At 47.7% G+C, this 27,552-nt stretch overlaps 1 protein-coding gene across 3 annotated transcripts; it reads left to right on the top strand.

Moving 5' to 3' along the window:
* The first annotated feature begins 1,365 nt into the window (after positions 1-1,365).
* fam184b (family with sequence similarity 184 member B) lies at positions 1,366-26,944 on the top strand. Of its 3 annotated transcripts, none has more exons than XM_079158929.1 (18): positions 1,366-1,857; positions 6,323-6,511; positions 9,519-10,205; positions 10,775-10,910; positions 11,330-11,481; positions 11,577-12,110; positions 13,621-13,728; positions 13,814-14,112; positions 15,241-15,394; positions 16,175-16,294; positions 16,453-16,585; positions 16,848-16,978; positions 17,140-17,255; positions 19,741-20,100; positions 20,226-20,352; positions 21,954-22,061; positions 23,636-24,033; positions 26,413-26,944. In XM_079158929.1, exons 1-18 carry the CDS (start codon positions 1,705-1,707, stop codon positions 26,483-26,485), a joined length of 3,978 nt encoding a protein of 1,325 aa, XP_079015055.1. In that variant the 5' UTR covers positions 1,366-1,704; the 3' UTR covers positions 26,486-26,944. The 3 variants fall into 3 exon arrangements, with proteins under 3 accessions (XP_079015055.1, XP_079015057.1, XP_079015056.1); XM_079158931.1 differs by having other exon boundaries at positions 20,238-20,352; XM_079158930.1 differs by having other exon boundaries at positions 16,456-16,585.
* Positions 26,945-27,552: the final 608 nt, after the last annotated feature.

Below are 27,552 nucleotides of genomic sequence, written 5' to 3' on the forward strand. Positions count from 1 at the left end.
GCTACGTTACTTAGCTAGCTAGCAAGTCAAGGTAACGGCCTTGTTGCGAGACAAAAGATGTAGATCGCTGATCAGTTTAACACCAAACTAAATGGTACCACGACAAATCTATGACAAACTGCGACTTTCTCGACTTGCAAAATGATCTTTCACATTGAAAAATAATTACATGTGTAATTCAAGCCACAATTCAAATGTGGCGTGACCAGACGGCAACCTCTGGTTCTGCAGAGTGAAGCCGATGGTCCATTTAGAGTCAAATAGACCATAACGTGGAGTATGCTTTAGGGCGGGCTTACTGTGATTGACAAGTCTCTGCCGCTACCAGAGCCGTATACGGCGTCTCTACGTCCATCCTCCACATTCAAATATGGTAACTTCCATTCATTGGTTGCAAAAAAAAAACTACATGGCAACGGCCGTATCCAAGATGGCGACGCCGAAATCGCCAACTCAAGGCTTCAAAAACGGAAGTCCACAAAACAAACGGGTGATGTCACGATGACTACGTCCACTTCTTACAGTCTATGGTTCAAATTAAATTATGCTGCCAAGTTGCATTATGGGAGATGTGGGAATCAGTGTCTTTGGGAACTAGTGTGTAGAGCTTGGCCTCCGCTGCATCGATCTTGAATTGCAAGTCCCCCAACGTCATGGAACTACAAATCTTAAATTGCTGGACTACCCCTTTACAGTTAGGGAGTGCCACATTGTGTATGAGAATGTGCTCTTGTGGTTTGCACTTCAAACTTCACATTGGGCCTAGCTGAATGCCTATATCTATAAGAGGGAAATAACTGATCGTCTATGCATAGAGGGTACAGTTTCACAAATATATTAAGTTAGGAGAAAAATTGTTTTGGGAGCATTTTGTTGCTATGGCAGCACAGTCAATACTTGTAGTGGTAGTAGAAGATGTATCCAACCGAAATGACTGTTTATTAAAAAAAAGAAGCAGCAGTCATATGTTTCTGTTTATTGGACTGATGGAGTAAAATCACACGACTGGTCTCCGAAGCCCCCCCCCCCACACACACACACACACACACTCCCCTCCGCACGGTGATTGAAATAGCAGCGCCGGTAGGGGCGGGGCAGCACTGCAGCAGTGCGCCTCTCTCTCTCTCTGTCTCTGTCTCTGTCTCTCTCTCTGTCTCTCTCTCTCTTTCTGTCTCTCTCTCTCTCTCTCTCTCTCTCTCTCTCTCTCTCTCTCTCTCTCTCTCTCTCTCTCTCTCTCTCTCTCTCCCTCGCTCTCTGTCTCCGGTAATGTTCCATAGGATACACACGCCCCTCTCCGCCCCTGCCGCGAGACAGGTGGTTGGACAGTACGCCTTCATCCTCGAGCGCTCCCTCTTAGAGTAAAAAAATAATATCTGTTGACAGCAGGGGAAGGGTCGGTCGGCGCGAGCGCGTCCCCGATGGAATTCCAGCGTGTGACCTCCGCGATCACCGGGCGGACAGCGGGAGAGGGGGGCAGCAGCAACCGGAGCGCGCGAGGAGAGACCCCGCCGATCTACTGCCAAATGTTTCCCAGCGAATCGCTTGAAACGGGAGGGGGTCTACCGACAGACGAATGAGATGCGCGAGTGAGAAAGTTGACACGATTTTTTGGGTGAGATTTTTAATCTGAGAGGCGAACGGATCATTTCTGACTATCCTACGGCGGTCTGGGAAGTTTGCGCGAGGTATAGGTTTTTTTAAATTATGGCTTCAGCGGGCGCCGGTAAGGCTGCACAGCCCCCCGGGCCGGGCTCCGCGGTTAACGGGACTGCGGCAGAGTTCCCGAACATCGAGCAGGAGCTGTATGACTACCAGATGCACGGCAAGATGTGCAAGAAGATCGCTCAGCTCACCAAGGTAAGAGCTGCCAATGACAGGGGGAGAGAGAGAGAGAGAGAGAGAGAGAGAGAGAGAGGCGCGCCGCCGCACGCGCTTGTCACCGGATCTGTCAGGCTGATTGGATGATCTGATGGCCGCCTCACTCTATCTGCCATCACACCGCTACATAATAACATATTGAGAAGGCAAACCTGTAATGAACCTGTGATATATGAAATATGGTCCTCAAGGGACAACAATGGATCATCGCAGTAAAAAACAAAATGTAAATGCATATACAATGTATCCAGGGAGATTAAGATAATAAGCCTGAGAGAAGTAACCCAAACCTATAGCGTGAAAATGATATATTTATGTATATCCACCATAAAATCATACATGCAAATCATAATGATCTCTTGGGATAATGATTGGAAATGTTGTCTTCATTGGTCTTCGTGACTGACACACTAATCAGGCATGACTGAGAGCTTCATGGTGTTTAGCAGATCTACAGCTATTTGAGAGCCAAACCTTTCAGCGCATCAATTAGGAGTGATGTAATTATCAGTTAATGTATGGATTATCTTCACCATGCATCGATTCATAGCTTAGGTAGTTATATGTAAAAAATAAAGAAATAAATAATTATTTAAAAAGAACTGCACATCTCAAAGATTGCATAAATGCCATTTATTTTTGTGTGACCAACAGATAACAGAAACAGATAAAAGCAGAAAATGTTGAAGAAGCTGGGAGGAAAAAAAATGTATCAATTGAGTAATCGATAACATTCCTATGAACCCGCGGGGGGGGGGGGGGGGGGGGGGGGGGGGGGTGCTCTGGCTTTCTGTGCAGCAAGCGTTGCTATATGGGGATTCTCCCTCTCTCTCCAGTGCACAATAATGCTTACAGAAGCAGGGCATGACCCATCGCTTGTTGAGCTATGACAATTACTGATGACTGTGCAGTTCCCATCCTCCCTTATGGGCTCACCTCTGTGTAGCCTGTAGGTGTGTGTGTGTGTGTGTGTGTGTGTGTGTGTGATGCAATGCATGCTGCAGTTGCATATGCAGCGTGTTGTTCATAGAGCTTCTTCTCAGGACGCGCACAAACAAAGATGACAACAGATCGGGGGGGTCAGCACTTGTGTCTGTGCTTGTTAGGGGAATTTGCCAGCCTAGTCCTTCGAACTCCTCCATCCTGAAATGAAAAAAAAGAAAAGAAGAAGAAGCCGAACTTGCTTCTCTCTCTTGAAACTTCACGCCAGCCCCGCCAGCCCAGCCCAGCTTTGGCTCTTTTGATGACCGCAGTGAATAAATCCGAAACCCACAGCGCTGATGAAACATAAGAATCATCAAATCCGATATTTGGTGTAAGCGTTTTTCTCGGGGCTTTGGGATGCCGGGCGTGTGACACACGGTTTATTTGAGTGTTGCTAGGGCGGGGGTGTGGAGTGGAGAAGAAGCGGGAAATGGGTCAGCTGTGGCAACCGTATATATTTATTAACCCCTGCTCTCTGTTTGCGCGAGGGAGACTGGCGCGCACACACACACACTCGCAGTCATGCACTTGTACTTAACAAACCTCCTCACGTCGGCCCGTCCCTCACTCCCCCACTAGCCCGTCTACACTTCTGCTTGAATTTCACGGCTCCCCATCCCCCCCTCCTTTTGCCACTGAAAGTGGTCCGCCCCGGTTGAATGGGTGCTGCTAAAGATAAACCGGTAGCACGCCGGAGTGTGTTTACGTGGCGGAACAAGCCAATGGGAAGAAAGCGAGGGCCGACCACGTCAGGCCAGCTGTTGTGAATGTTCACATAAGCTTGCGCGTGCACGGACATGCACACGCCCACATGAATACACAGAAGAGAGTCTTTTAATGTGACTCACGGAGATCAACATTGGCACATTAAAGGATGCACATATATGCCAACACGTTTGATTGGCAGCTCTAATTCTGTCTGTTTGACTTCCTGTACTTATGAAGCTTAAGCTGTCACAATGGTCCCTGCTTTGTAATCCAGAACAAACGGTGCCCTCTTTGATATGTGTGGAGGTATGTGTGTGTGTGTGTGTGTGTGTGTGCTTGTCTCTTTGCTTAAACTGTCCTCTGTGCACCAACCATCCACTCCACATCTCACCCCTGTTTTCAAAAAAGCCTCGTCCCAGCGCTCCTTTACACACTGTAGACAGAATATTAATTTCATGCTTTGCTGACTATGAAGTTATTGTCAATAAGCACGGGCACTGGCTCGCAAGGCCACATGAATAACACTATCGACTGGCAGGATCAATATGGGGATCTTGGGGAAGGATTTACAGTAGCAAGAGGCTCTCGCCACTCTCTGACCAGAGCTGCCACGCCAATCGTTTTGAGAATTTACACCCCAAAAGGGGAATCAAAGTGTGACACTGCCTTATTACGGTGTGTTCACACCAAACGCCCAGCAAATCTCTCACGCGACGATATTACATACAAAGTCTATGCAAAGACGCAAATGGACGCGAGTAGACGCTAAATCACGCCGGGTGGCGCAAATGAGGTGAATGACGTGACATGAATATGCGAAATTTGCATTACTGCTTCAGGTCAGGTAGACATTGATATCAATGTAAAGGTTGCCAACTTGAGCTTCCATTAGCCACGAGGTTGTTGAACGAGAGTCAATTTTGTTGCTTGTAATTTGAACTTTTCATTTATAACAGAATGTTGTAAAGTCGGTGTGTAAGATATTGAATAAAATCTTGCCGAAAACAAAATTAAACTCACCAAGCTGTCTGCCCTCTGCCATTTGCAGCTAGTGCACTCAGTGCGCCTCGTCTTTCTCCTGCTATTGGCCTTTTAAAATCCATTATTGGTGGACCTCTAGCTCAACATATATACTTTGTAGTGGTGGTTTGACCGCTTTTTAAAATAGTTTGTCTCTATGCTTATATTAGTGTTTTATTATGTGTTTTATCCCTTAAAAGCCTAACCAGGTACAAGGGCTGCAAATTAGCCACGACTAGAGGTCCTATATACATTGTATCGGTTGCATTTTATTTAAACGTAATAATGCCTTTATGTATAGTTCCTGGCAAACAAATGGATACATACATTTTTTTTTTATGTTGTAGGTCAATCTGAGGGGTTATCCAGTGAAATGTTTGTCAGAGCTTGGTGTGTTTGGTGGTTCAGAGGACTCGACCTTAAACCCCATCCAACAACTTTGGGACAAAAAGGAACAACAACTAGTATCAGTGCGTGACCTCGCTGGTGCTTTTTTTGTGCAGCCAAGTCTTTGGAGAGCCTTCCCAGAATGGCGCATGGGTGTAATGTTCGGATGCTCACATAGCTCTGGACATGTAGCGTACACCTCTGGGTCTTCCTCTCTCTCTTCTGCTCTGTTTTCCTCTTCACCCTGCTTGCTCTCACTCTGGCTAAAGAGGACTGCTAAGAACAGCACACAGACACACACACACACACACACACACATACGCACCCCTCCCCTCAGAACCATGCCCTGGATTCAGAGTCCCCTTCAGTCTTCTGAGTCACGGGTTAAAGTTCATGGGCAGCGACGCTCTTGAATTGACCGGCAGCACAGGATTCCCAAATATGTCCCATCCATCATCGATATCTGTTGCTTATTTATAAGAAATACATCGTAGATTAAAGGAGCTTGACAAATTCTGAGACCATGTAAGTGTGTGTGTGTGTGTGTGTATGAAAGAGAGGTGGTGACATGCTCTCACACACACACACACACAGAGGGAATGTCCAGCAGTGCTGTGCCAGCTGTGTGCTGCAGACAGAGAGGCGTCCGGGTAAAATATGAGCCTATGCGTCCCCCTGCGTACACCCATGCACATGCACACACACACACACACACACCTCTGCGGATGTATGTGTAAGTGAGCCATCAGGGTCAGTAGGAGCAGATGATGACACTGTAGATGTGGACCATATTTCAGGTGTAAGTCACAGACTATATCGGGACTCCACACGTTGCTGACAGGCTGGAGAATCACTGGACTGTATTAACTCACAGCACGCTGTTTGCCGGTGTAACCTCTGTTATTTGTGTTTGGGGATTATTGTGTTAGGGTCAGTCCGTGTCAGTTTGATATTTGTTTTTTGTAAAGCAGCCAGTTATTATTATATTGGCTCCATAATGCCTGTGTTCTTGGTGTCAGTTTGCCTTCTTTTTGTGATGCACTCGCACCACACAGAGTGGATCATCTGAAAACATGAAGAAATCCCTGAATGACTTTCTAAAACGTATACCAATTAGGCATGACTACAAAACACAATGGACAACAGTAATTAACAAACAGTAAAAAAAACATTGAAGCTAAAAGGCACGTCAGAATGAGATATGACCATAATCAGGAGTCAGTGGAGCAGAGTGGCTGCACCGGATGGCCGATCCCCGAAAGAGTTGATAAACAGATACAGTTTAGAACGTTTGGTGTGCACTAACGGTCGAATCTTTCCTTGTCTGTTGTCGATTGCACTCCAGGTGATTTATTCTCTGAACATGAAGAACGAGGAGCAGGAGGCGGCCCTGCAGGCCTTGAGCCACGCCCACCACGAAGAGCTGCACCGCATCCTGGTGGAGACGTGTCATGAAGGGGAGGGGTCGCCGCTGAGGACACGCCTCCTGGAGATGCAGGACTCTCTGGATGAGCAGCAGAGGGTTGGAGCCCAGGTGTGTGTGTGTGTTTGTGTGTGTGTGTGTGTGTGTGTGGGTAAGAGCGGGAGACAGCATGATGTTCATTTAGTAAACTATGATCTCATAAGGAGTAAAATAGATCATAAAGCAGGGTATGCTTTAGGGCGGGGCTACAGGTTGTTACCGCGGCGTGGTCCGGTCTGGGTTTTGTCCGTGTGTACGTCTTACAACTTAAACCCTTTCACAGTGTGTTTTCAGTTCGTGAAAGATAATTGTATCCATTTTGCTCGCCTATAAATGTTTTATGCAGCGTTCGATCGTACTTGTGCTCCACCCTCTTTTGTTACTTCTGGTTGCAAAAAGCCAAGACGGCTACGGCCAATAAACAATATGGAAAAGGATAAAAAAAACAATATGGAGAAGGGCAAAATCCAAGATGGTGTTCGGTTCAGAACCTCTCAGAACTGTGGAAGGCCGCATGTTGAAAAGCAGCCCTCAGAGGAGAAGAAGCCCCCCCCCCCCTTGCTCCCATTCTGATAGAGGACAGGAATCGGCAGGTCCAGAACAAAATCACAAGATATTTAATAACTACAGAAGCCAAAACAACTGCAAACTGATGTACACCATGAATGATAAAACAAACATAATATTCCATAAATGTGAGACCGCGTTCAGGCCACCCAGCAAACTGGTGTGTTCACTGGATGGCCCCAAGGAAGTCTGACTCTCTCCTGGGATTCACAGCTCTTTGTCCCCCCAAAGTTACATCCCTGAGCCTATCGATCAGCTCCCACGATTGGCTCATCCAATAAGCCCCTCCTGGGCAGATGACCCATTGTTCTGTTCTTCTCACCTAGGTCAGCCAGCTTCGTTCCAACCCCCGCTGGCAGACACCTCCTTACATTCATGGGGCCAGTTCCTTTGTTTGATTCGCCAAACCCCCTCTTCCAGTACACTCCTCACACCTTCCTCTTACAGCATGAAATTACCTCTGATGATGAAATTACTTCTTGGTCTAAACTCTTACATGTAAACACACTATAACATATAATATCCAGCACTAGGAATGCTCTAAAACTTAAATTCCTCACAATGGCGAAGGCAAAAAACAAAGATGGCGACGGACAAAATGCCGAACTCTAAGCTTCAAAACTGCAGGGTGTCACAGACTGCGTGCCCTTCTGACATACAGTCTATGGTGAACCTCCTGAGTATGAGATAAGCTGCCCTCAGTCAAGGGCTCCCTGTATTGCTGTAATGTCACGTGTAAAACCCCAGTGGGAGCAGCAAATCAAAACCACCCTCCATGTGACCTCCAACAGTCACCCTAGCTCAGATACCTTGTGACTTTACAGCCTCAGACTTCATGCCTTATTGACATGATGCGCACCACAATAAAACATCAACATGAATCATTAAGACCCACATGACTTCCTCATGAGCTCTTTGGAAACTAGAATGCATCTGAACAACTAAAGAGACAAGAGGTAATGTGACATGGACCTCTTAACTTTTATTTTGAAACGTGTGGCCACGCTTGTCTGTCCTTTTGTTTCCTGTTTCAGTTGTTGTTGTTTTTTTGCTGCACATTCAGGAGCAGTACATCGCATGTACATCACATGTACATCACAGTAAATACAGACACTTTTACCGGCAGATCTGTTCAAATCTGTCAACTAACATCAAACACAGTCAACAGTCTGACCACCACTCTGTCTGGATCAACCTGCCAGCTGTTGATGATATTGTTTGAATGTACCATAGACTGGATATAAAAAAGTGGTTGTAGTCGTCGTGACAGCACCCAATGGTTTGGTGGACTGCCGTTTTGAAGCCTCAACTTTGGCCGTCGCCATCATGTTTTTTTTGCAACCAGTGAATAGAAGTGACCATATTTGGACTGCGCAGGAGTTATGTTCAACTGCCGTATACGGCTCTGGTAGTGACATGTCAATCCCAAGGCAGCCCTGGCCTAGAGCTTACTCTGCTTCATGGTCTGTTTGACTCTAAATGGACCATAATTAACTAAATGAACTAAATGAACATCATGCTGTATTGAAGAAGACTTGAAACTAGAGATTGAGACCATAAACTCATGTTTACAATGTTTACTGAGGTAATAAATCAAGAGAGAAGTAGAGTCATTTTCTCATAGACTTCTATACAACCAGACTTCTTTTTGCAGGACTTGCATCCTGTCAGTAGAGAGAATGCAAGTGTAAAGCACTTCCTTGTTGGCGTCACATTTTTTTAACTGGAGGTGTTCCGCCTGGTCTGCACACTGTAGCTAGTTTGCCTGTATGGCCACAGTTCCTGCACTCAAATGTTTTGCATAAACACTGTTCACTCCCGTGGTCTTAGCAGCTCCTCTGAGATGAAATGCTGGAGCAGTGTGAATGTGCCAGCACGGAAACAGTTGAACTCAAGGACATTTTCATGTGGGGCAAAGCATCTGAAAGTGTTGTTCAGAGTAATAACATCATTTTTTTTAATCAATGCTTTAAATGATTTGGGCAGTACAGGAAGAAGAGGGTGTCTTCACACTCAGTGGGGAGTGACTTTTAACTGTTTATGAAACCGTTTCAATTTAATACTGCAGACCTAATATGACCTACATCAGTAAACGAGACCATCAGAGAGAAGATTGTCTATTTCTGTGTAATTATCCGGGCCACCGGTTCAGATTCTGGTGAAATGACATACTGCAGGGTCACCAGAAACTCCTTTAGCTCAGACTTCAGCGGAGCCCATTGTGGACAAAACCCAGATCCGGCTTCGACCTGCAGTCGGAAGATCAGGCGGGAGGAGGAGAGCACAGCCCCCCCGGCACAAGTGTCTCCTCCTCCTGCCAGGAGCAGAGCTTCTCCACTCTGCCCCTCTGGTCCCCGCTGGAGGCCCAGGCCGTATTGCTGGGCCCGCTGGAGGGAAAGGATGCACGGGAGAACCAGATCCATGACTGCCAGACCCCTGCTGCAGTCAAATTAGAGGTTTTCTAAAGGGACTGTATGTGCAGTGTGTAACACCTTCTCCTCTCTGCCTCCAGGTGCAGGTGGACTTCGAGTGCTTCCGCATCCAGTCAGAGGAGAGGGAGCGTGAGACGGAGGTGGAGCTGAGGAAAGAGTTCAAGGAGAGGGTCCAGGCTGCGGAGGAAGAGCTCCAGGAGGCCACGGCCCACATCAGCGACGCCCAGGAGGAGAACCTGCGGCTCAGCAAAGAGCTGGAGAAGGCCGGGGAGCAGATCCTGGAGCTGGATGCCAAGTGTGAGGAGCTGCAGAAAGCGGCCGAAGAGGAGAGGCGGCGGAAGGAGGAGCAGAGGCAGAGGGAAGACGAGGAGGAGGAGAAGAGAGAGGAGAAGAGAGAGGAGCAGAGGCAAACAGAGGAGCGGGAGGGCTCGGAAAAAGTGCGAGCGCTCTCAGAGGAGCTGAAGGCGCTGCGCGAGGAGGGCGACCGGGCGGAGGAGGAGAGGGAGCGGGCAGGGAGGGAGGAGAAGGAGCGGTGGGAGCAGAGGGTGACCGACCTCAACGAGGAGCGAGAGGACATGAGGAGGGGGATGGAGGCGGAGTGGAGGGAAGAGCGGCGGAGGTGGGAGGAGAGGGAGGAGGAGGAGAAGAGAGGAATGCACAGCGCCCTGCGAGAAAGGGTGAAGAGGGCTGAGGCGGAGGTGGAGGGCCACCTGGAGAGGTTGGCGGAGGGCAAGAGGAACACAGTCAAACTGCAAGAGCGGATACAGGTACACACACACACACACACACACACACACACACACACATATAACCCTTCCATTCCAACTGGAAGGCCGAAAACGGAGGTGAGATGTGGCAGCTTCCTGTCTCGGATGTGCCCAGCTAATGATGGTGCTGACGGGAAAAGGGAGCGAGTCGGAGGCAGAGAGGGGGGGGGGTCAGCGGGGAGTGGAGTGGGGGAGGATCTTGCTCGTCTAACCACTGGCTGCCCTCCCTGAGTGCTGCTCCCGCTGCCAACTCTCTGCTAATGAGCAGTTTGAGCGGGATAGATCCGCCGCACCACCACCATTACCACCTCGCGCACGAGCATTAAGAAGCCCTGCGAGAGCTGGCAGTGAGCTGACGTTAGCCCTCACACAGCAGACCATTAACCGCCCGTAGCCGGGAGAGATGAGCTCACTGACTCACCACATTTATCCCCCCCCCCCCCCCCCCCCCCATCGTCCTCCCTGACTTGCGTTCCTTCTCTCCTCCTCATCTGTGTCAAAAGCTGCTTCCCTCACCTGTCTTCCTTTTTTCTCCTCCACAACGATGCTGGTGGTGCCATCCACACCAGGACATGGAGGAGGAGCTGGAGCTGGACCGGAGGCGCGTGCCGGAGGCCGAGGGCGCGGCCAAGCGGGCGGAGGAGGAGCTCGCCGTCGCCAAGGAGAGGCTGCTGCTGCAGGAGGACGAGCTGCAGTGCAGAGCAGGTATAGCCTCTCAGTCTGTGCCCCCCCCCCCCCCCTCACCTGTCGTCTAGCCTGTCCGTCCGTCCACCGGGGAGAGAGAGCCGTCCGTGGAAACCCGCTGAGCTCAGCGCATTCCCACTAGCCACGCTGACTCAGCGTTAATTAAGTTTGTAATATATACAGGGAATGCAACAAACGAGCATTATTCATCCTCCACAAAGGCAAACGGTTTCATCAAAGTGTCATCACACCCGGTCAGCAAAAGAAAAAAAAAGAGATTTTATTAATTGCACGAGAGTGACTTCTTGTTTTAGACGCTTCCTCATTCGCCATTGGTTCCATTCTGCTTCTATTATGCATAATCAATCAGTGTGTGTGTGTGTTCACCTTGGTGTGTGTTGGTGCTTATTTGGTGTGTGTTCTCTGTGTGCGTCTACCAGAGGAGCTGCTGAACCGCGGGGGCTGCGAGACGTGCGTGTGCACCGAAGTGGAGGAGCTGAGGAGCCAGGCGAGCCGCCTGCAGAGCCGGAACAGAGAGCTGGAACTGCAGAGCAGCGGCAGAAACAACGACCACTCCCGGCAGATACGCCAGGTAAGGCCCGCGGACGCGCGCACGCAAATAAAGAGTGGCCGCGTCCAGTCGCATTGATCACATGTGTGTGTGTGTGTGTGTGTGTGTCCACGCAGCACGCCGAGGCCCTGTCCAGTCTGCGGTCCGAGATGGTGCGAGCCCAGACCGAGGAGCTGCGTCGCATCCAGAAGCACGCAGACGACGAGCGGGAGAAGCTGCAGAAGGAGATGGACAAAGAGAGGGAGGACCTGCGCAGGGAAAGAGAGCAAGAGAAGGAGAAGTTCGAGAAGGACAGGAACAGACTGCGCCGGGAGAGGGACGAGGAGAGGGACGAGGTGGAGGGGATCAAGGAGCGTCTGAGGAGGGAGAAGGAGGAGGAGGTGGACCGGCAGAAGAAGGAGCTGGAGGTGGAGAGGGTCCGCGTTCGTCTGCAGCTGGACAAGAGCATCGAGCAGGTGGAGGCGGAGAGGGCCAATGTGCAGCAGAAGCTGGAGGAGGAGAAGAGGAGGCTGGTGGAGAAGGCCGAGGAGGACAGGAAGCGGTTGAAGGAGCAGGTGCGGAAGGCGATAGAGGAGGTGATGAGGAGGCACGCCGCCGAACTCCACGGCGTCCAGGAGGCTCTGAGCTCAGAGAGGAAGACCAACCAAGAGGTCAGCATCTGTCTGGGGAGGGGGTGATGGTAAAGAGGACACAGTTCTTCCATCATATGTATTGTATCAGAATTTTAAAAGTAGTTGCGGCAGGCGGCTCCTTCATTATTTTAGTTTCAGTCAGACTTTGGGTTTAAGTAATTCGCGTACAAGGACGAGCCGCTCTGAGGAGTAATTTGGTTCCTTTCTTCGCGTCACACAGCTGCAGCAGTTATATACTTTCCATTCTCTGTGTGTGTCACGCACATGTGCTCAGGGAAAAAACAAACCCTGAGAAACTTTATTCCTCAGAAATCAGGATTCTCCAGGCGAGATCACGTTACAATAAAAACAACAACCGGAAGAAGGTTGTTCTTGTTATATGAAATTGAAGATATCAATGTCACCCATGTCAGCAGCTCATAGGCTTATGGGTGAACCACAAAGTTTTTCTTTTTGTTTTTTAGAGGTGACATTATTTAGATTTGTAAAAAATAAGTCTGATCTCCTGTTTCATCATCAAACTACTGGTCTGAAAGGAACATTTCAACCCAAAATAAAAAATGTTTCCTCTCACCTGTAGAGCTATTTATCAATCTAGATCAGGGGTGTCAAACTCATTGTCGCTCTGGGGCCACATCAGCATCATGGTTGCCCCCAAAGGGCCGGTTGTCGGCGGGGGTGGGTGCTCCTTCGTCTTCGGTGGGGGGGTGGGGGGGGTGGTGCTGCTCCTTCTTCGTCGGCGGGGAGGGGGGCTGCTGCTGCTGCTGCTGCCACATACGCTGGTGGAGGTGTGCGGATCGGGGAGGAGCTCCGCCGTGCTCGATACAACGGATATTTGTAAATTGTCCGACTTTTACATTTTTTTTTTTTGCTGGCGGATTCGCGGGCCACATAAAATGACGTGGCGGGCCGGATCCGGCCCGCGGGCCGTATGTTTGACACCCCTGATCTAGATTGTTATAGTGTGAGTTGCCTAGTTTTGGAGATATTGTTGTGAGCAGTGTCACGTGGGAACTGCTTTCTTTCTACCATAGTTGAAGGAAAAATAGGTATTTTAGATTTTTAGGGGGTGAACTGCCCCTTTAAGACCATTAAAAACTGCTCACAACAAGGTCTGTGGATTATTTTGAGTAACCAGGTCATGATTTCTGGAAAGAGACATTGATGACTTTTGGTGCTTTGAGCACCACAAGCCGATTGGCATATTTATTTATTTTGACATTATATTGGAGAGAAGGCAGACACCTCTCAGGTTGATATCTCTAAAACTAGGCAACTCACACAAAAACAATCTAAATTGATAAATAGAAGTACAGCTAAGAGGAAAAATATAGATTTTAGATTTTGGGTTGAACTGTCCCTAGAGCAACTACTAAAAGTAGAAAATATATGTTTACCACATAACTGCCTGCCCCTTGAGCCTTCTTATAATGTGCTCTCCATTGTGACTGATTATGAATTAGGCTTAGCAATAAAGACATGATAGTCTGGTGGGTTAAAGGGCTAAAAAGAAGGCGTTTCTTGGCAGGTGTGTGCGCGTTTGGATGAGGAGAGGAGGACCGGTGAGGAGCTACGCAGCGAGCTGGAGAGGGAAAGGGAGGAGCTGAGGACGAAGATGAAAGATGCCACAAATGAGGTTTTACCAGATGAGATACGTTCGACAAAATGATTCTCATTATCTGCTGTAACATGTGTGCAGTAAAAATCTCTCGTGCCCTCAGATCTGTAGGCTGCAGTCTGCGATCCGACAGCAGGACCAGAAGGAGCAGGTGGCCCCCGAGGCCGCGGCCTCTAGCGGGCCACAGTGCTCCCGTCTGGAGGAAGAGCTCCGTCAGGCCCGGACTCGGCTGGCCCGGATGCAGGAGGAGGCGGAGAGGCAGCGGGAGAGGCAGCAGAGGGAGACGGCGTCCCTGAGGGCCGACAAGCACCGGCTGGAGGAGAAAGTCCTGGAGCAGAGCCGCCTGAGCACGGAGCGGAGTCTCCTAGACCAGAGCCAGCGGCAGACCGAGGACCGGATCAGGTAGCAGAGGAAACGCTGCCAGAGCTGCTTAGGCTTTAAGTTGAGAAGCAAATACTTCAGATTGTGGCTCGCAACAACCTGTATCCATTTCAGTTTCACGTGAACGAGCTTCGTCGACGGCTGATGTGTTTTACCAGAACAACAACTCATAAAGTGACTTTACATATCATCTTCTTCATTACTCTATCCTTATGTTGAAAACAGCCATAAGCTTTATTTGAAGTTACTGTGAGGAACTTTTAACTGGTCAGTTTGATCCTGATCCTCTGTATGACCTATAAAACCAGACCATCAGAGAGAAGATGGTCTATTTCTGTATAGTTATTCTGAATGCTTGTCATTACTGCCACCGGGTCGGATTCTGCGTGAAAATTAGATGAAATCATGCAGGTTGACCAGAAACTCCTTCAGCTCCAGCAGAGACCAGCCTGCCGTTGACAGATGACGGGGAGGAGGCGAGCTCAGCTCCCGGCAGCAGCGTCTCCCCCTCCTCCGGCCAGGAGCAGAGCTTCTCCTCCCTGCTCCTCCGGTCCCTGCTAGGAGCTAACACCGACACCACGCTGCTGGAGACCCAGGCTGTATTGCTGGGCCCGCTTCAGAGAAGGGGGGCACGGGAGAACCAGAACCAGGACTGTGCGGGAAAGGCTGTCAGACCCCTGCTGCAGATAAATGAGGGACTCTGGTGCCCGGAAACATTTTCGTCCACAGGGGCTGCCAAAATATACACAAAATGAAAGTTCCTTGTAGTAACTTCAAATGACTCCAAAGTACCAGTGTGCATGCAGACAACAATAATGTATTCTTAGAATCGTACTCCTCAACATGACGTTTCCATGCAAAGGCACACATTTACAAAACCTGTCAGCGAGAGATTTTTCTGCTCCAGAAGCAACGAGGGAATTCCTAATCTCTGGATTAATAAAAAAAAACAACATAAAAAAACAGATTGGTGCTTACATGAACAAAAACAAAGTGAGAAATAATCAATTTTCTACCTCATCTACGAAACCTGCTCAACTCAAAATGATTGTTGAAATGAGTGAGAAGCACAAGACACCGTGAAGTGGATTTGCATGTAGGTTAACTCGCGTCCTTCTTGTCCTTCTTGTTTCCGATGCGTGCCTCCAGGGCGGAGTGCGAGGATCGTCTCAGAGCGGAGTTCAGGATAGAGATGAACGCCGCCGTGGCTGAGAGCGAGCAGAGGTGGCAGAACAAAGAGCAGGAGCTGCAGACCCACATATCAGAGCTGCAGGGTCAACTGAGCGAGCAGCAGGCACAGGAGGTGAGTCTCCTCCGCCGGCTGTGATGCTTGTTGTTGCTGTTGAGTTTATTGTTCTCTTTTTCCCCTGAATATCTGAAAAGAGAGATGGAGATGTGACCCTTCATTCGATGAAGATACTTTTGTTGGTTAGCATCGATTGATTTTTCCCAATCAATATGATGTCTTTGAAATGCTAGTTGTGATCAGCCAGCAGTCCAAGACCTACAGATGTTCAGTTTACTGTCATGTGTGACGAAGCCAAGCAGCAGATCCTCGCATTTAGGAAGCTGGAACACACCTACTCAGTGGTCGTCCCTCAATCAGAGGATCGGCGGTTCGATTCCCCGGCTCTTCTAGTCCATGTCGATGTTGTCCTTGGACAAGACACCTCACTCCAAATTGCTCCCGTGGCTGTGCCTATGGTGTGTGAATGGTACATAGTCCTGATGGGCAGGTAGCCCCTGTCATCAGTGTGTGAATGGGTGTGAATGATGACCTGTAGTGTTAAAGTGTTGGAAGTGGTCGGAAGACTAGAAAAGAGAAATACAAGTACAGTCTTTGAATGCAGGAATTTGCACTTGTAGCAGAGTGTTTTTTAAATCATGGTATTAGTGCTTTCACTGGAGGGAAAATAGTCTCAGTACTTCTTCACAGGAGGAGCAGTCTGCGTTTCTATTTATTTATTTATTTCAAGAGTCTGCAAATTCTCAAACAAAAGCCACATCTCACGCCTCACTCCGGGCTCTGATTGCAAACTCATCATCTCAGGATTACTGTACGCTGTACCATTCTCTCGCCTAGGCGGAGAAAACGAAGGAGGGCCCCGGAGACGATTGCCATGGCAACCCCGAAATTGACAGGCTGAGGAAGGAGGTCCAGGACACCAAGGAGATCAACAAGAAGCTGAAGGATCTGCTGCAGGTACCCTGACATCTTTCACAGGTCTTCCTCTCTCTGTGATGAATAATTGAGTGGCTGGTCTGTGCTACGTACGCGTGGCTAAGTGCTACTGTGTGTTTGTGTGTGTGTTTGTGTGTGTGTGTGTGTGTGTGTGTGTGTGTGTGTTGTGTGTGTGTGAGGAGCCCCAAACCCAGTGTTTAGGAGAGGAGAGGCACAGCCACGCCAAGGCCCTGCAGGTGTTGGAGAGACAGGCGAAGGAAGACGTGCTGTCTGAGAGGAACAGGCTGCAGACGATGCACCACCTGGAGCTAGGTATGGCACACGTGTGCACGTGAACACACACACACACACACACACACACACACACACACACACACACAGGCAGCGGGCAGGCAGCAACGCATTCCGTATGACACACACAGAGCGATACACACATTGAGGTTATGAATTAAACAGTGGAGTTGCTATCGCCATGGATACACGTCACCATGGCAACAGCGGATGGGTACCTGTAGCAGTGGGCCAAATAGATTTGAGTTTTTTTCCGCTTGTGTGTGTGTGTGTGTGGTATCAGATAAGCAGCGTGCGGAGTTGACCCAGCAGCACACAGAGTGGAGCCGGCAGATGACCCAGAGACACATGCAGCAGATAGAAGACCTGCAGGCTCAGCTGCAGGCACACACACAGATGATGGCCCTACAACAGGTAACACACACACACACACACACACACACAATCTCTCTTTGACACACACACACATGTAAATGTGAGCACACGCAGCCATTTCACAACTGATGTGTTTGTCGTTCACGGGAATCTTAGAGTGAAGGCAGATATTGACAACATGTGTGTGTGTGTGTGTGAAGGATCTGAAGCAGCAGAACCAGTATCAGGTGTTCGAGCGACAGCTGGATGAGAGTCGCTGTGCCATGCTGGAGCTGCAGAGAGAAAACGCAGCACTGAAGAAGCAACTAAAGGAGAGGTGAGGAAAGTTAGCGGTGGAGTTATTAATTATGACATCAATGATATGAAATATGGGACTGCGACGGCTAACGATTGTTTGTGTTTGTTGGTTCATCCGCCAATATTGAAAAAAGAATCCCCAGTTTCCTTAAAACCCAAGGGGATGTTCAAGGGTAAACCAAAGGCATCCGGTGTACTGTTAGAGGAAAACATCAAATCCTCACATTTCACTCGCAAATTCAAATTCAAATGATGAATCGATTATTAAGTAGTTGCCGATTACTTCGCTGTCGGTTTACTAATCCATGCATCGATTAATCGTTACAATCGTTAAAAGGAATCGTATGATGAGATTATCAATGCCCCCTTGTCTGTACGGTAAATATGAAACTGCAGCCAGCATCCCGTTAGCTTAGCTTAGCTTAGCTTAGCACAAAGACTGGAAACAAGGGGAGATCAGCTGGACTGGCTCCGTCCAAAGGTAACAAAATACACCGGCTAACACCTCCAAAGCTCACGAAGGTACACATGTAGCCGGGCCGGCTACATGACCCGTCTGTACAGTGTGTAAATTAGGAAGCTTTAGAGTTGCTTGTAGTTGCATCTTTGAGCATAACCTCGCCAGCTTGCAGTCTTTTTGATTAGATTAGTTAAAGGCGACATTATGATTACTCTTGTATTTTGGGTTTCCACTAGAATATGATTAAATGTTTCAAAAAACTCTTTATTTTTCTCACGCTGTCCATCTAAAAATATATATTTTTAACATCTTTCTGAAGTTCTCCAGACCTATGAAAACAGAAACATCATTCTAAATGTGTCCAAGTTCTTTCCCGGTTGCAGTGCATTGGAACAACATCAGAAAACATGGATCCAAGCTGTTGCCTAGCAACGCAATTCCGTTGAACTGCTTTTCAAACAGAGGGTGAATACAGGTTTATTCAGACAGACAGTAAAATTCAAGGATTCAAGGATCATTATGATGCTGTGTTGCATCATAATGCAACACAGGGATGCACAACACAATTCAGTTGTAGTCCATTTGCAAAAAAAACATGACAAACTGACAAAATCAGCACATTCCTATCCTGAATTTGCATCATAAGGAATGTAAACAGCAGCAGCACAAACAATTCTCTGGGCAGATAATGTGGCAGACATCAGGAAAAACATTGTCCATCAACATTCAGTATGTTTGAGCACCAAGCATCGTGGTGTGAACGCAGACTCCGCCTCCTCTCGTCCCACCGGTTCGCCCATCGAGTGCAGCTTGATCCGGGACGTCCCGATGGAACCAGGTCTCTGTGAAGAAGAGGGCCCAATAGTCACGAACTCCCGTCGCTGCACCTGAAGTCTCTTTTCATCCATCTTATTTTCCTGCGACCGAACATCAGACAGCCAGAAACATGCTGGGTAGTGTAGTAGCCCCAGGTCGTAGCTGGGTTAGCTTAGCTTCCATCTCTGTGTCGTGCAACTCTCTGCAAGGAGCACATTTTCCTAAAATGTAGAACTATCCCTTATCTCATATCCCGGGTCATTTGGCTACATTTTGATTTAGTTCACTGACAATGAATGGCATATTTGCACTTCTTTTGTGTATTTAGTTGAGCTTTATTATTTACTGGTCTATTTGAATACTAGTACATAGTACAGAGAAAGTATATATACTGTAGTGCATTCACTAACAAGGACCACGCCAATAACAGTATGAGTTTCGAGAGGTTTATTGCATAACGGAATGATTGATAGATTAGGAAGCGGAAGGGGTAAAGGGTAGAGGGATGAAGGGGAGTAGGGTAGAGGGATGATGGGATGTGGGGTAGGGATGAAGAGATGAAGGGATGTGGGGTAGGGATGAAGAGATGAAGGGATGTGGGGTAGGGATGAAGAGATGAAGGGATGTGGGGTAGGGGTCGAGGAAGAGGGATGAAGGGGTGTAGGGTAGAGGGATGAAGGGATGTGGGGTAGGGATGCAAAGATGAAGGGATGTAGGGTAGGGGTCGAGGTAGAGGGATGTAGGGTAGGGATGAAGGGATGTGAGGGATGTAAGGAAGAAGAAATGAGGAGGGTTTGTAGAAAGGAGGTTAGGCGATCGATGGGGGACCGTTGGTGTCCGGTGGCTGGCAAGAACAGGGGGAACGGAGATGTTAGGATGGGGGCTATCTCTTCGGAAGCTCTGGCGGTGCAGAGTCCCCTGTCGTTCCTGTAATCCTGCAAGAGAGAGAGAGAATAGGAAAACAAAACGGGGTTGGGGGGAAGGATGAGAGAACAGAGTCGAAGAGGAAGTGAACGGGTTCGTTGAGCTTAAATACTTGTGCGGGGGAAATGAGCCGTGTTCTGGGCGTGGTCCCGTTCCTGAACAGAGTTTATAAAACTACATGTAAAAGAAAAGTGGCACAAATTAACCATTTTTAAGATCCCTTTTTATCATAATTATTGTATTGTATTATACGGGCCGCCTCCGCTATTTTCATCCGTCCCTTGTATCTCCCGTGTCTTATCAGGTCCGTGCAGGAGAACCCCGAAGCCGAGGAGAAAAAAGAAGAGGAAGTCGTGGATTTGCGCAAGAAGAGGGACGTCCAGCTGGAGGAGGAAGCACAGCGTCTGAAGGAGGAGGTGGAGAAGCTGCGGGTGGAGATGGAGAAACTGGAGGAGTCGCAGAAACAGTGGGAGGAGAGGAGAGAGGAGGACGTGAAAGAAGAGGAGGTGGACGAGGAGAAGAAGAAGGAGCGCGAGGAGGACAAGAGGAGAGAGGAGGTGGAGGAGATCAGGAGGAAGCACAAGAAGGAGATGCAGAGCTTGGTGTCCGAGTACAGCAGCGCCCAGACGCACCTGCAGGCTCGCATCGTGGCCCTGGAGAACGAGTGAGTAGAGGGCGAGGCGCGCAGGGTGGGCGGGGCGGGGCGTGGGGGGGGTGGAGAGGGAATGCAGCAAGTTTGGAAATGAAGGGCGGGTATGTGAGAAAAGTGTGTGCGTGTTTGTGTATATGATTTAACTGCAGACTGCGCGAGCGGGAGGAGCGGTGCAGGAGGAGGGAGCCTCGATGTGATGACCTGCAGCTGGGGAGACTCCAGGAGAGACTGACCGAGAGAGACCAGCTCATTAAACGATTAGTGGTGGGAGCACACACACACACACACACACACACACACACACACACACACACACACACACACACACACACACACACACACACACACACACGCTACATACTCTAACAATAACCTGTGGAACTGATAAAGGGTTAGTCTGGTGATATTTTATGTTATTCTTATTGTCAACAAATTCCAGAGTGTTGTCTGATATAATATTTGTTAAATATTTTTTGTTGCTATTATTATTGCACTGGGGGACATGTTCCTACATCACGGTGAACAATGGGCGCTGTAGTTTATGTACGGCCCTGCTGCCACTCACTAGAGCACCAGAACTGTGGCTGAAAATATTCTAAACTAATGCTAATGTTTTGGTAGAAAATGTAGTCTTTTTTAATTTTTTTATGAAACAATACATCTGTAAAGCGTTTTTTACGGGTCAAATATTCAGAAGTTGGAGCGCTATCTTTTATTGGATTTATTGACAGTAAAATAAATATATAGAATAACGCCAGACTTATCCTTCAAATCATGCACTGTGCACAGCTAACAGCAACTTGTTTGTGCAATGGACTGTTTCCACAGCAACTGGTAGGGTTGGTAATCTTGAGAAACTACGTTTTTTTTAATTAAACTGACAGTCCTTCGGGCCTCCTGCCAAAGCCACTCCCCCAAAATGATCATAATAAACAAGCTTATTAAAGCTAGCAGCTTATTAAAGCTAGCAGCTTGTGGAAGCATTTGATTCATTGATTGCTGTCTGGATGTAAATAGAATTTAGACATATATATCGGAAATGTTTTTGAATAAGATTACCTACCCTGCCTTTAGCTATACCACAAGTCACAGTTTTCATGATTTGGTGAAAGTGTATTCTGTTCAAATCTTTCTTGCTAAATGACTCTTAAATCTCCCGTAGTTCATTCTGACTTTGGAAACACACGGTTTTCCTCGTTTGAGGAAGCTGGTGTTACCAGTTCAGCAGTAAAATCTTTCATTTGACTTAAACTCAAGGTCCACTTACTCGTTCGTTGCGCAGCTTTTGATCACATCACGCAGTCCCCATCAGCTCAGTTTCCATTGATCTGAGCACTAGGATCCCCATCATGTGGAGCATTGGTGGTCCTGGTGACACGGTGGTTAGGACGCATGCCATGTAACTGCAATGTCCCAGGTTTGATTCTCTTCAGGACTTCCTCTCCCTGTGTAGTCTGTCTGTCTCTTAACTGTTGCGATACAGTGAAGGCAAAAGGCCAAAAGAAATCCTTGAAAAAGGTTGCCGTTAGTTCAGTACCGTGTGACACGGTCAACAGCTCCAGAGCTGGCAATAAGGTGAACCTTGAGTTGATCAATAAAGACATTGCATCCTGCTAAACTGGGAACTGAAGAAATTCTTGTAGCCAATTAACAGCAAAGGGACCACGAGTGAATGAAAAACTTGGACCACTCCAAATCAAACTAGAACACCGTCTTCAGTAATCATTAGTGTGTCTGCCATCTGTGTGGCATGAGGCAGAGTATGAAACAAGTGCCCCCTCCAGACACAACCCCAATACAACAACAACAACACTAACTGTGAACGAGGCCAATGAAAGTCCTTCCTCGTCCTCCTTCCCCTCCAGGAAGAGAGGCATCAGCTGCAGCTCCACCCTCCGGCTGCCGGGGACAACAGCACCCTCAGGCTCCGCGACAGCAAGTCCCGCCCCGGGAGCGTCACGCCAACCATGAGGGTGAGTGCATGTGTTCATAATGTATTCATCAAAACGAGCCTCCTTCCAGCCCAGAAGTGCTCGCTGGGCCGGAGCCAACTTCCCACTGACACACTTTCTTTCTTCTTTTTTTTTTCTAATGGAAAAAACTAAAAGCATCTCAGCTGCTGCAGATGTCATGATTTATGGCTAAAACTGTGCTTTAACTTGCCTTCATTCATTATGGTATCAGTTATGGATGGGTTGCCACAGACCATCTGGGCTGGTACATCTAAGCACACAAATTACACTCCGCCCCAAAACCTTTTTTTAAAATTTCAAACACACTCCTTCTGCAGACTTCAAAGATGGTTGTGAAACACCTTACGATTTATTCCTGACAGCTAATGGCGGCTGTGTTCAGCTTGGGTTTTCAATGGCAACGCAGAGAGTGAGAGAGGAGGTATGAAAGCATCACAAGCTACTGCCAAACACACACCTCCCCAGCTTGCCTTAGGTGGAGCATTTAACCAGACGTAGTGACTGAGCATACAGTTCATTATGCTGCGTGTCTCCAGATGTTCTTCTTCCCTCGAATAATATTGTGACTGATGTGAATTCATCCTGACCACAGCTGCTGCACAGCGTACAGCGGGTGATGGTTTGATACTCATGCTATTAAGTATTTCGGGCAGAGTATCGTTTTAAATTCAGACTCTCAGTGCATCTCTCACTGAGCAGCTGTGGCTAACATGATGTGAGCTCCATATGAAATAAACTGTAGCATGTCCTGAGAAGCAATGAGATCAATCACATCCACACAGTAGTCACTAAAAGCCTGTTTTAGAACAACTACACTTAGTTTGGATGAATGTGAGGAACCCAGGCATCCACTTCATTAAAGGATAAGGTTGGTGATGTTCTTTATTTAAAGCTACTAAGATGGAATTTCATTTTGCGACAATGTAGGCCTATGCGCCGCCTGTGGACGAAAGCGGCAGTGTTTCCGAGCACCAGAGTCCTCTTAACAAAACTCTGACTTTAATGCAGCAGTCGTCTGACTGCCTGTTCCGCTCGGTCCTAGTTGTGGTTTCTCCCGAGCCTCCCTTCTCTCCAGCGGGCCCAGTAATACGGCCGGCGTGGTGTCGGTGTTGGCTCCCAGCGGGGACCGGCAGCTGCAGAGCTGAAGGAGTTTGGTGAACCTGCATGATTCTGTGATTCTCCCGAAATTGAGACCAGTTCACAACCACTTCAAAGTTCCTCACTGAAACTTTAAAATCAATCTTTTAAAATATCTTCAAATATATAGTTTGATTTAAAAAAAAGAAAGCAAATGGTGTGTAACAACTGTAAACAGTGCCTTTGTTGGGGCCTATATTCAGCTGCGGATAAATACACATTTTGTGCCCGAGTGAATATTTACAGAAACAGGAAAGTGTATGTGGGATTGAATCAAAGTCAACTACCGTGCTCACGTTCATCATGAAGAATTGATACCTTGTTTTGGTTTATTCATGGTGTTTATTGACAATAAGGAGAATCTCGAATATCAGCGGCCTCGTCTTTTGATTAGATTCCTGTAGAAATGACTGTATGTGAATCTGTCCTCCCCACAGAGGAAGCATGTGGAGTCTCCTCCTCACGTCACCAGCATCCCCAACGCCGGCACCTACGACAGGAGCGCCTTCGTACCCCCCTCATCCTCCTCGTCCTCCTCCTCCTCCTCTGTCCATCAGCGCTCCTCCTCAACCCTCCCCCACCAGTCCACCTCCCAACCGCAGACCTCCCCCCACTACTCCACCTCCTCCCTCCCACACAAGCACACCTCCCTCTCCGTTGGCCAGCATTCCTCCCCCTCCCTACCTCGCTCCACCAGATCCCGGACCTCCTGCGTCCCTCCCACGCCGGCGCCCACCGCCCCGCTCCCGGTCTGCCCCTCGCCGCAGACGGGCATCCGCTACGTGGCGCCCTCCTGTCAGGAGCCGCATGCACACCTGCAGGGCCAATCAATCAGGTAGGAAGATTTCTTATACGTGGGCTGTGATGTTACACATGTAAAAAGAAGGGAACGGGACGGACTCAGTGCTCCAATGAATGATCGACATTTAAGCAAACTGCCTTCTTCTGGATAAGATACCACAGTCACCTGAAAACATACAAACTCATAATAGAAAGTACTTTCATAAACAATATATCCTCACATAAAATAGTTCAATTCAATATTTAGGGTTCAAAAACTATACAATGTAATTATAAATCCTTCAATCACAGACTGTATATAAGAAGCGGGTATAGTCACCATGACATCACCCGTTTGTTTGTGGACTACTTCTTTGAAGCCACCCAAGTTCAACATTTTGTCCGTCGCCATCTTGGTTTCAGACCGTCGCCATCTTGTTTTTTGTGCAACCGAACCGACATTTTTAGGTGATCAAAATGTTGCAATAAACTTTCATGAAGTGAGAACTGTGAAAGGGTTTAAGTTGTAAGACGAAAACACGGACGACTCCCAGACCGGACAGAACTGTGTAGCCACCTGCCAATCACAAGGTAGCCCCGCCCCTAAAGCATACCCTGCTTTATGGTCTGTTTGACTCGAAATGGACCAATGAACAATAAGCAAAACAGAAAAATCAAAACCTATAAAAGGTTTCTAAAAAATGTTTGGGTTGGGGAAGTATTATTGTCTCTTATTTAAGGCACACACATGGAAATGTAAATTGGATTAATTTCAACCTTTCCTTTGATTCCTGTCAAGTTGACTGTCCTGATTTGAAACACCTGTCTTGGTGACTGTGGCGTCTCAAAATCAGCCCCATCACTCTGAGCCACAGCATGGCGACATATTAGATAATGACAGTGGCGTGGATTTTATACCTGGGCCTTCAGTGCTGTTCTACACTTCTAATAACCTCATTATGACGTCACAGCTACGGGTTATTTGTTTCGTGTAAAAGCCGCATATTCACATAACACTGCAACATTTGACAAATGAAATAAAATGTGCAGATACATAAATACGAGCATGACGGGACGCTGCGTCATTAACGCACAATATAGTCCAAATCAATGTAACACAATGACAAACTCACAAGAGCAGTCGCATATATTCATATGACAACAAAGCAACAAATCAATCCAGCAGACCTGCAGCGGATCCGCATTCCACCACACGAGCACGAGCCATTCAAATATTATTCATAAAAACGCCACGATAGACAAATGAACAGTAGAGGTAAACAAATGCTGTCTATGCTGACAAAGAGTTTAATCCCAGTACATCAGTTCCAGTAAGAAGTCCAACCGGATCCGCCGCCGGTCGGTTGTCCGTGGTCCGCCGCTGTTCTGTCGGTTCGGTTGTCTTCCGCTGCCGGTCGCTTGTCCGTCTTCCGCGGCCGGTCGGTCGTCCGTTTTCCGCCGCAGTTCGGTGGTCGTCTTCGACCGTGGACCGGCGAAGGGCAGGCCGCGGTTGTGGAGCTGTTTCCCTGCGAACGTGGTCGTAGTTGTAGATCCACTCGAGTCTCTCCAAAAGTACCGACGCTCAGTTAAAATGAAACACATTCCCACCCATAACATGTGCAACGCTTCTCCTACACTGCATATAAATCCTTTTCCTGGCTGGGTCAGGGCTGCTAGCTGTGGGGTCGTTTCTTACTGTCCAGTTTGTTCAGAAATGTCCTTCTTGAGAAAAGCGTTCCCAGTAACTCCGCCACTAAATCCGTTTCTCCTCCTTCCGCCATTTCATATTAAAAAAACAAAGCTAGGTAAAATGTCTTTCAAATATTTCCACTTGAACTCTGTCTGCTACAACCAAAGCTCTAGCAAACATTAAGTTTCGCGGGCACATAGTCACGTGCCCGCCCACTGACCAATCACAGCACACTCTGCACCTTGCGGGAGAGAGGCATCTGGACTCAGAGCTGCAGTAATGCTGACGTAACTAGGCCTGCAAACCGCTCTGGTGCGTCCATGAATCTCAAACTAAAGATCTGATTGGTTGAATCAACAATATCGTCCCCATTCAATTTAAACTGCACATGGCAACACTGGGTGAGTCTGCAGGCTGGGGCCTCTCTTCTTACTAGAGACACAGAGGTGAAATCTGATTGGATAAAAGCTCTACTTAAAACAAGCTGCACTGGAAGCAGAGCAACTGAGGAGCACAGTAGCTGTGCAATGAGAAAATAAGATAATGGGAAAAATATTTTTATAAATTATAATACATATAAGAAAAAATTAAATGTATTTAAGAAAAAATATTAAATTATAAAATAGCTATAACTTTGTGATTCTGTTTAGGCCAGCAGAGAAGGCTTTGCAGGTCCTGACGGCCCACCACTGGATAATGATTTGAAGAAGCCAATGCGTGTGTTCTTCTTCTTGTGTCTTGCAGGGGCCCGTACCTGGAGCAGAGAGGGACAGATGGGCTGAAACAGGAGTGGTTCACCAAATACTTCTCCTTCTGAGCACAAAAGAACGCACATGAACACACGCACAGCAGCTGCAAGTACATTTCCTCATATACAGCTCATTGCTTCTTGTACACATCTGTTTGTCCCCACACACACACACACACACACACACACACACACCCATCAACAGATATATGGGCTCATCACCAGCAAGGCCATCCCAAACATTGCCTCAAAGCTCAACCAAAAAGTGCTTCTCAAACACATGCCTGACCTCTACTCTGGAACATAGGCCTGCCCGGATCTTGTCTGTATAGTTTGGAATGTCTCCATATGTTGGTTTTTATTAAAGCAGTCTTCCTTTTTTTAAAATGCAACCTTTGCTCCAATCTCCACCACGCGATTATTCCAGGAGAACGTCCCTTTCTTGAGAATCAGCAACCTGGGTGTCTCTGCGAGTATGGAAGCATTCAACGTATTCACTCAAGATCCTCATCAAGACGGACACGCGCCACTCACCGTACCAAAATGAAGCTTGTCTCAATGCAAAAATGTATGATAATCTTGATGAACAAATTATATAAAATATTTTGTTTTTGTACTGGCTTCTTCTTTGTACACCGCCGCAGGAAAGACCCAGAACACATCAGGTATTACTTTACATTACAGTCATTTAGCAGAAGCTTTTATCCCATTCAGATCCTATCACACCGGAGGCACAGCTACGGGAGCAGGTTTGGGGTTAAGTGCCTTGCTCAAGGACACATCGTTATGAATTAAAGGTGGCTCGTGGGTGACGGGCATGAAGTCCTCCATCAGTGTCATTTTATATCACATAGTAACATTGATGATACAACCAGTTGGGCGTGTCTGTTTTTAGCTAATTCAGCAAATCAAATACCTGAGCAAAATGCCACCAATGCAAAAAATCAAATCCCAAATTACCATTATAGCCAGACTGATGCGGATATTAACAGATATTTTAGTTTTTTTTAAATCCAATAATGATAGTTTAACATTCATATCTTTATTGGTCAACACAGTATGTACACCAATACCTGCCGACATGTTGCTCTCGCTCCGATGTCCATAAAGCAGAGCTGTGCGTCTGGATCGCCCAC

Source organism: Pholis gunnellus, assembly GCF_910591455.1.
Source record: "Pholis gunnellus genome assembly, chromosome: 5".
Classification (NCBI taxonomy): Eukaryota; Metazoa; Chordata; class Actinopteri; order Perciformes; family Pholidae; genus Pholis; species Pholis gunnellus.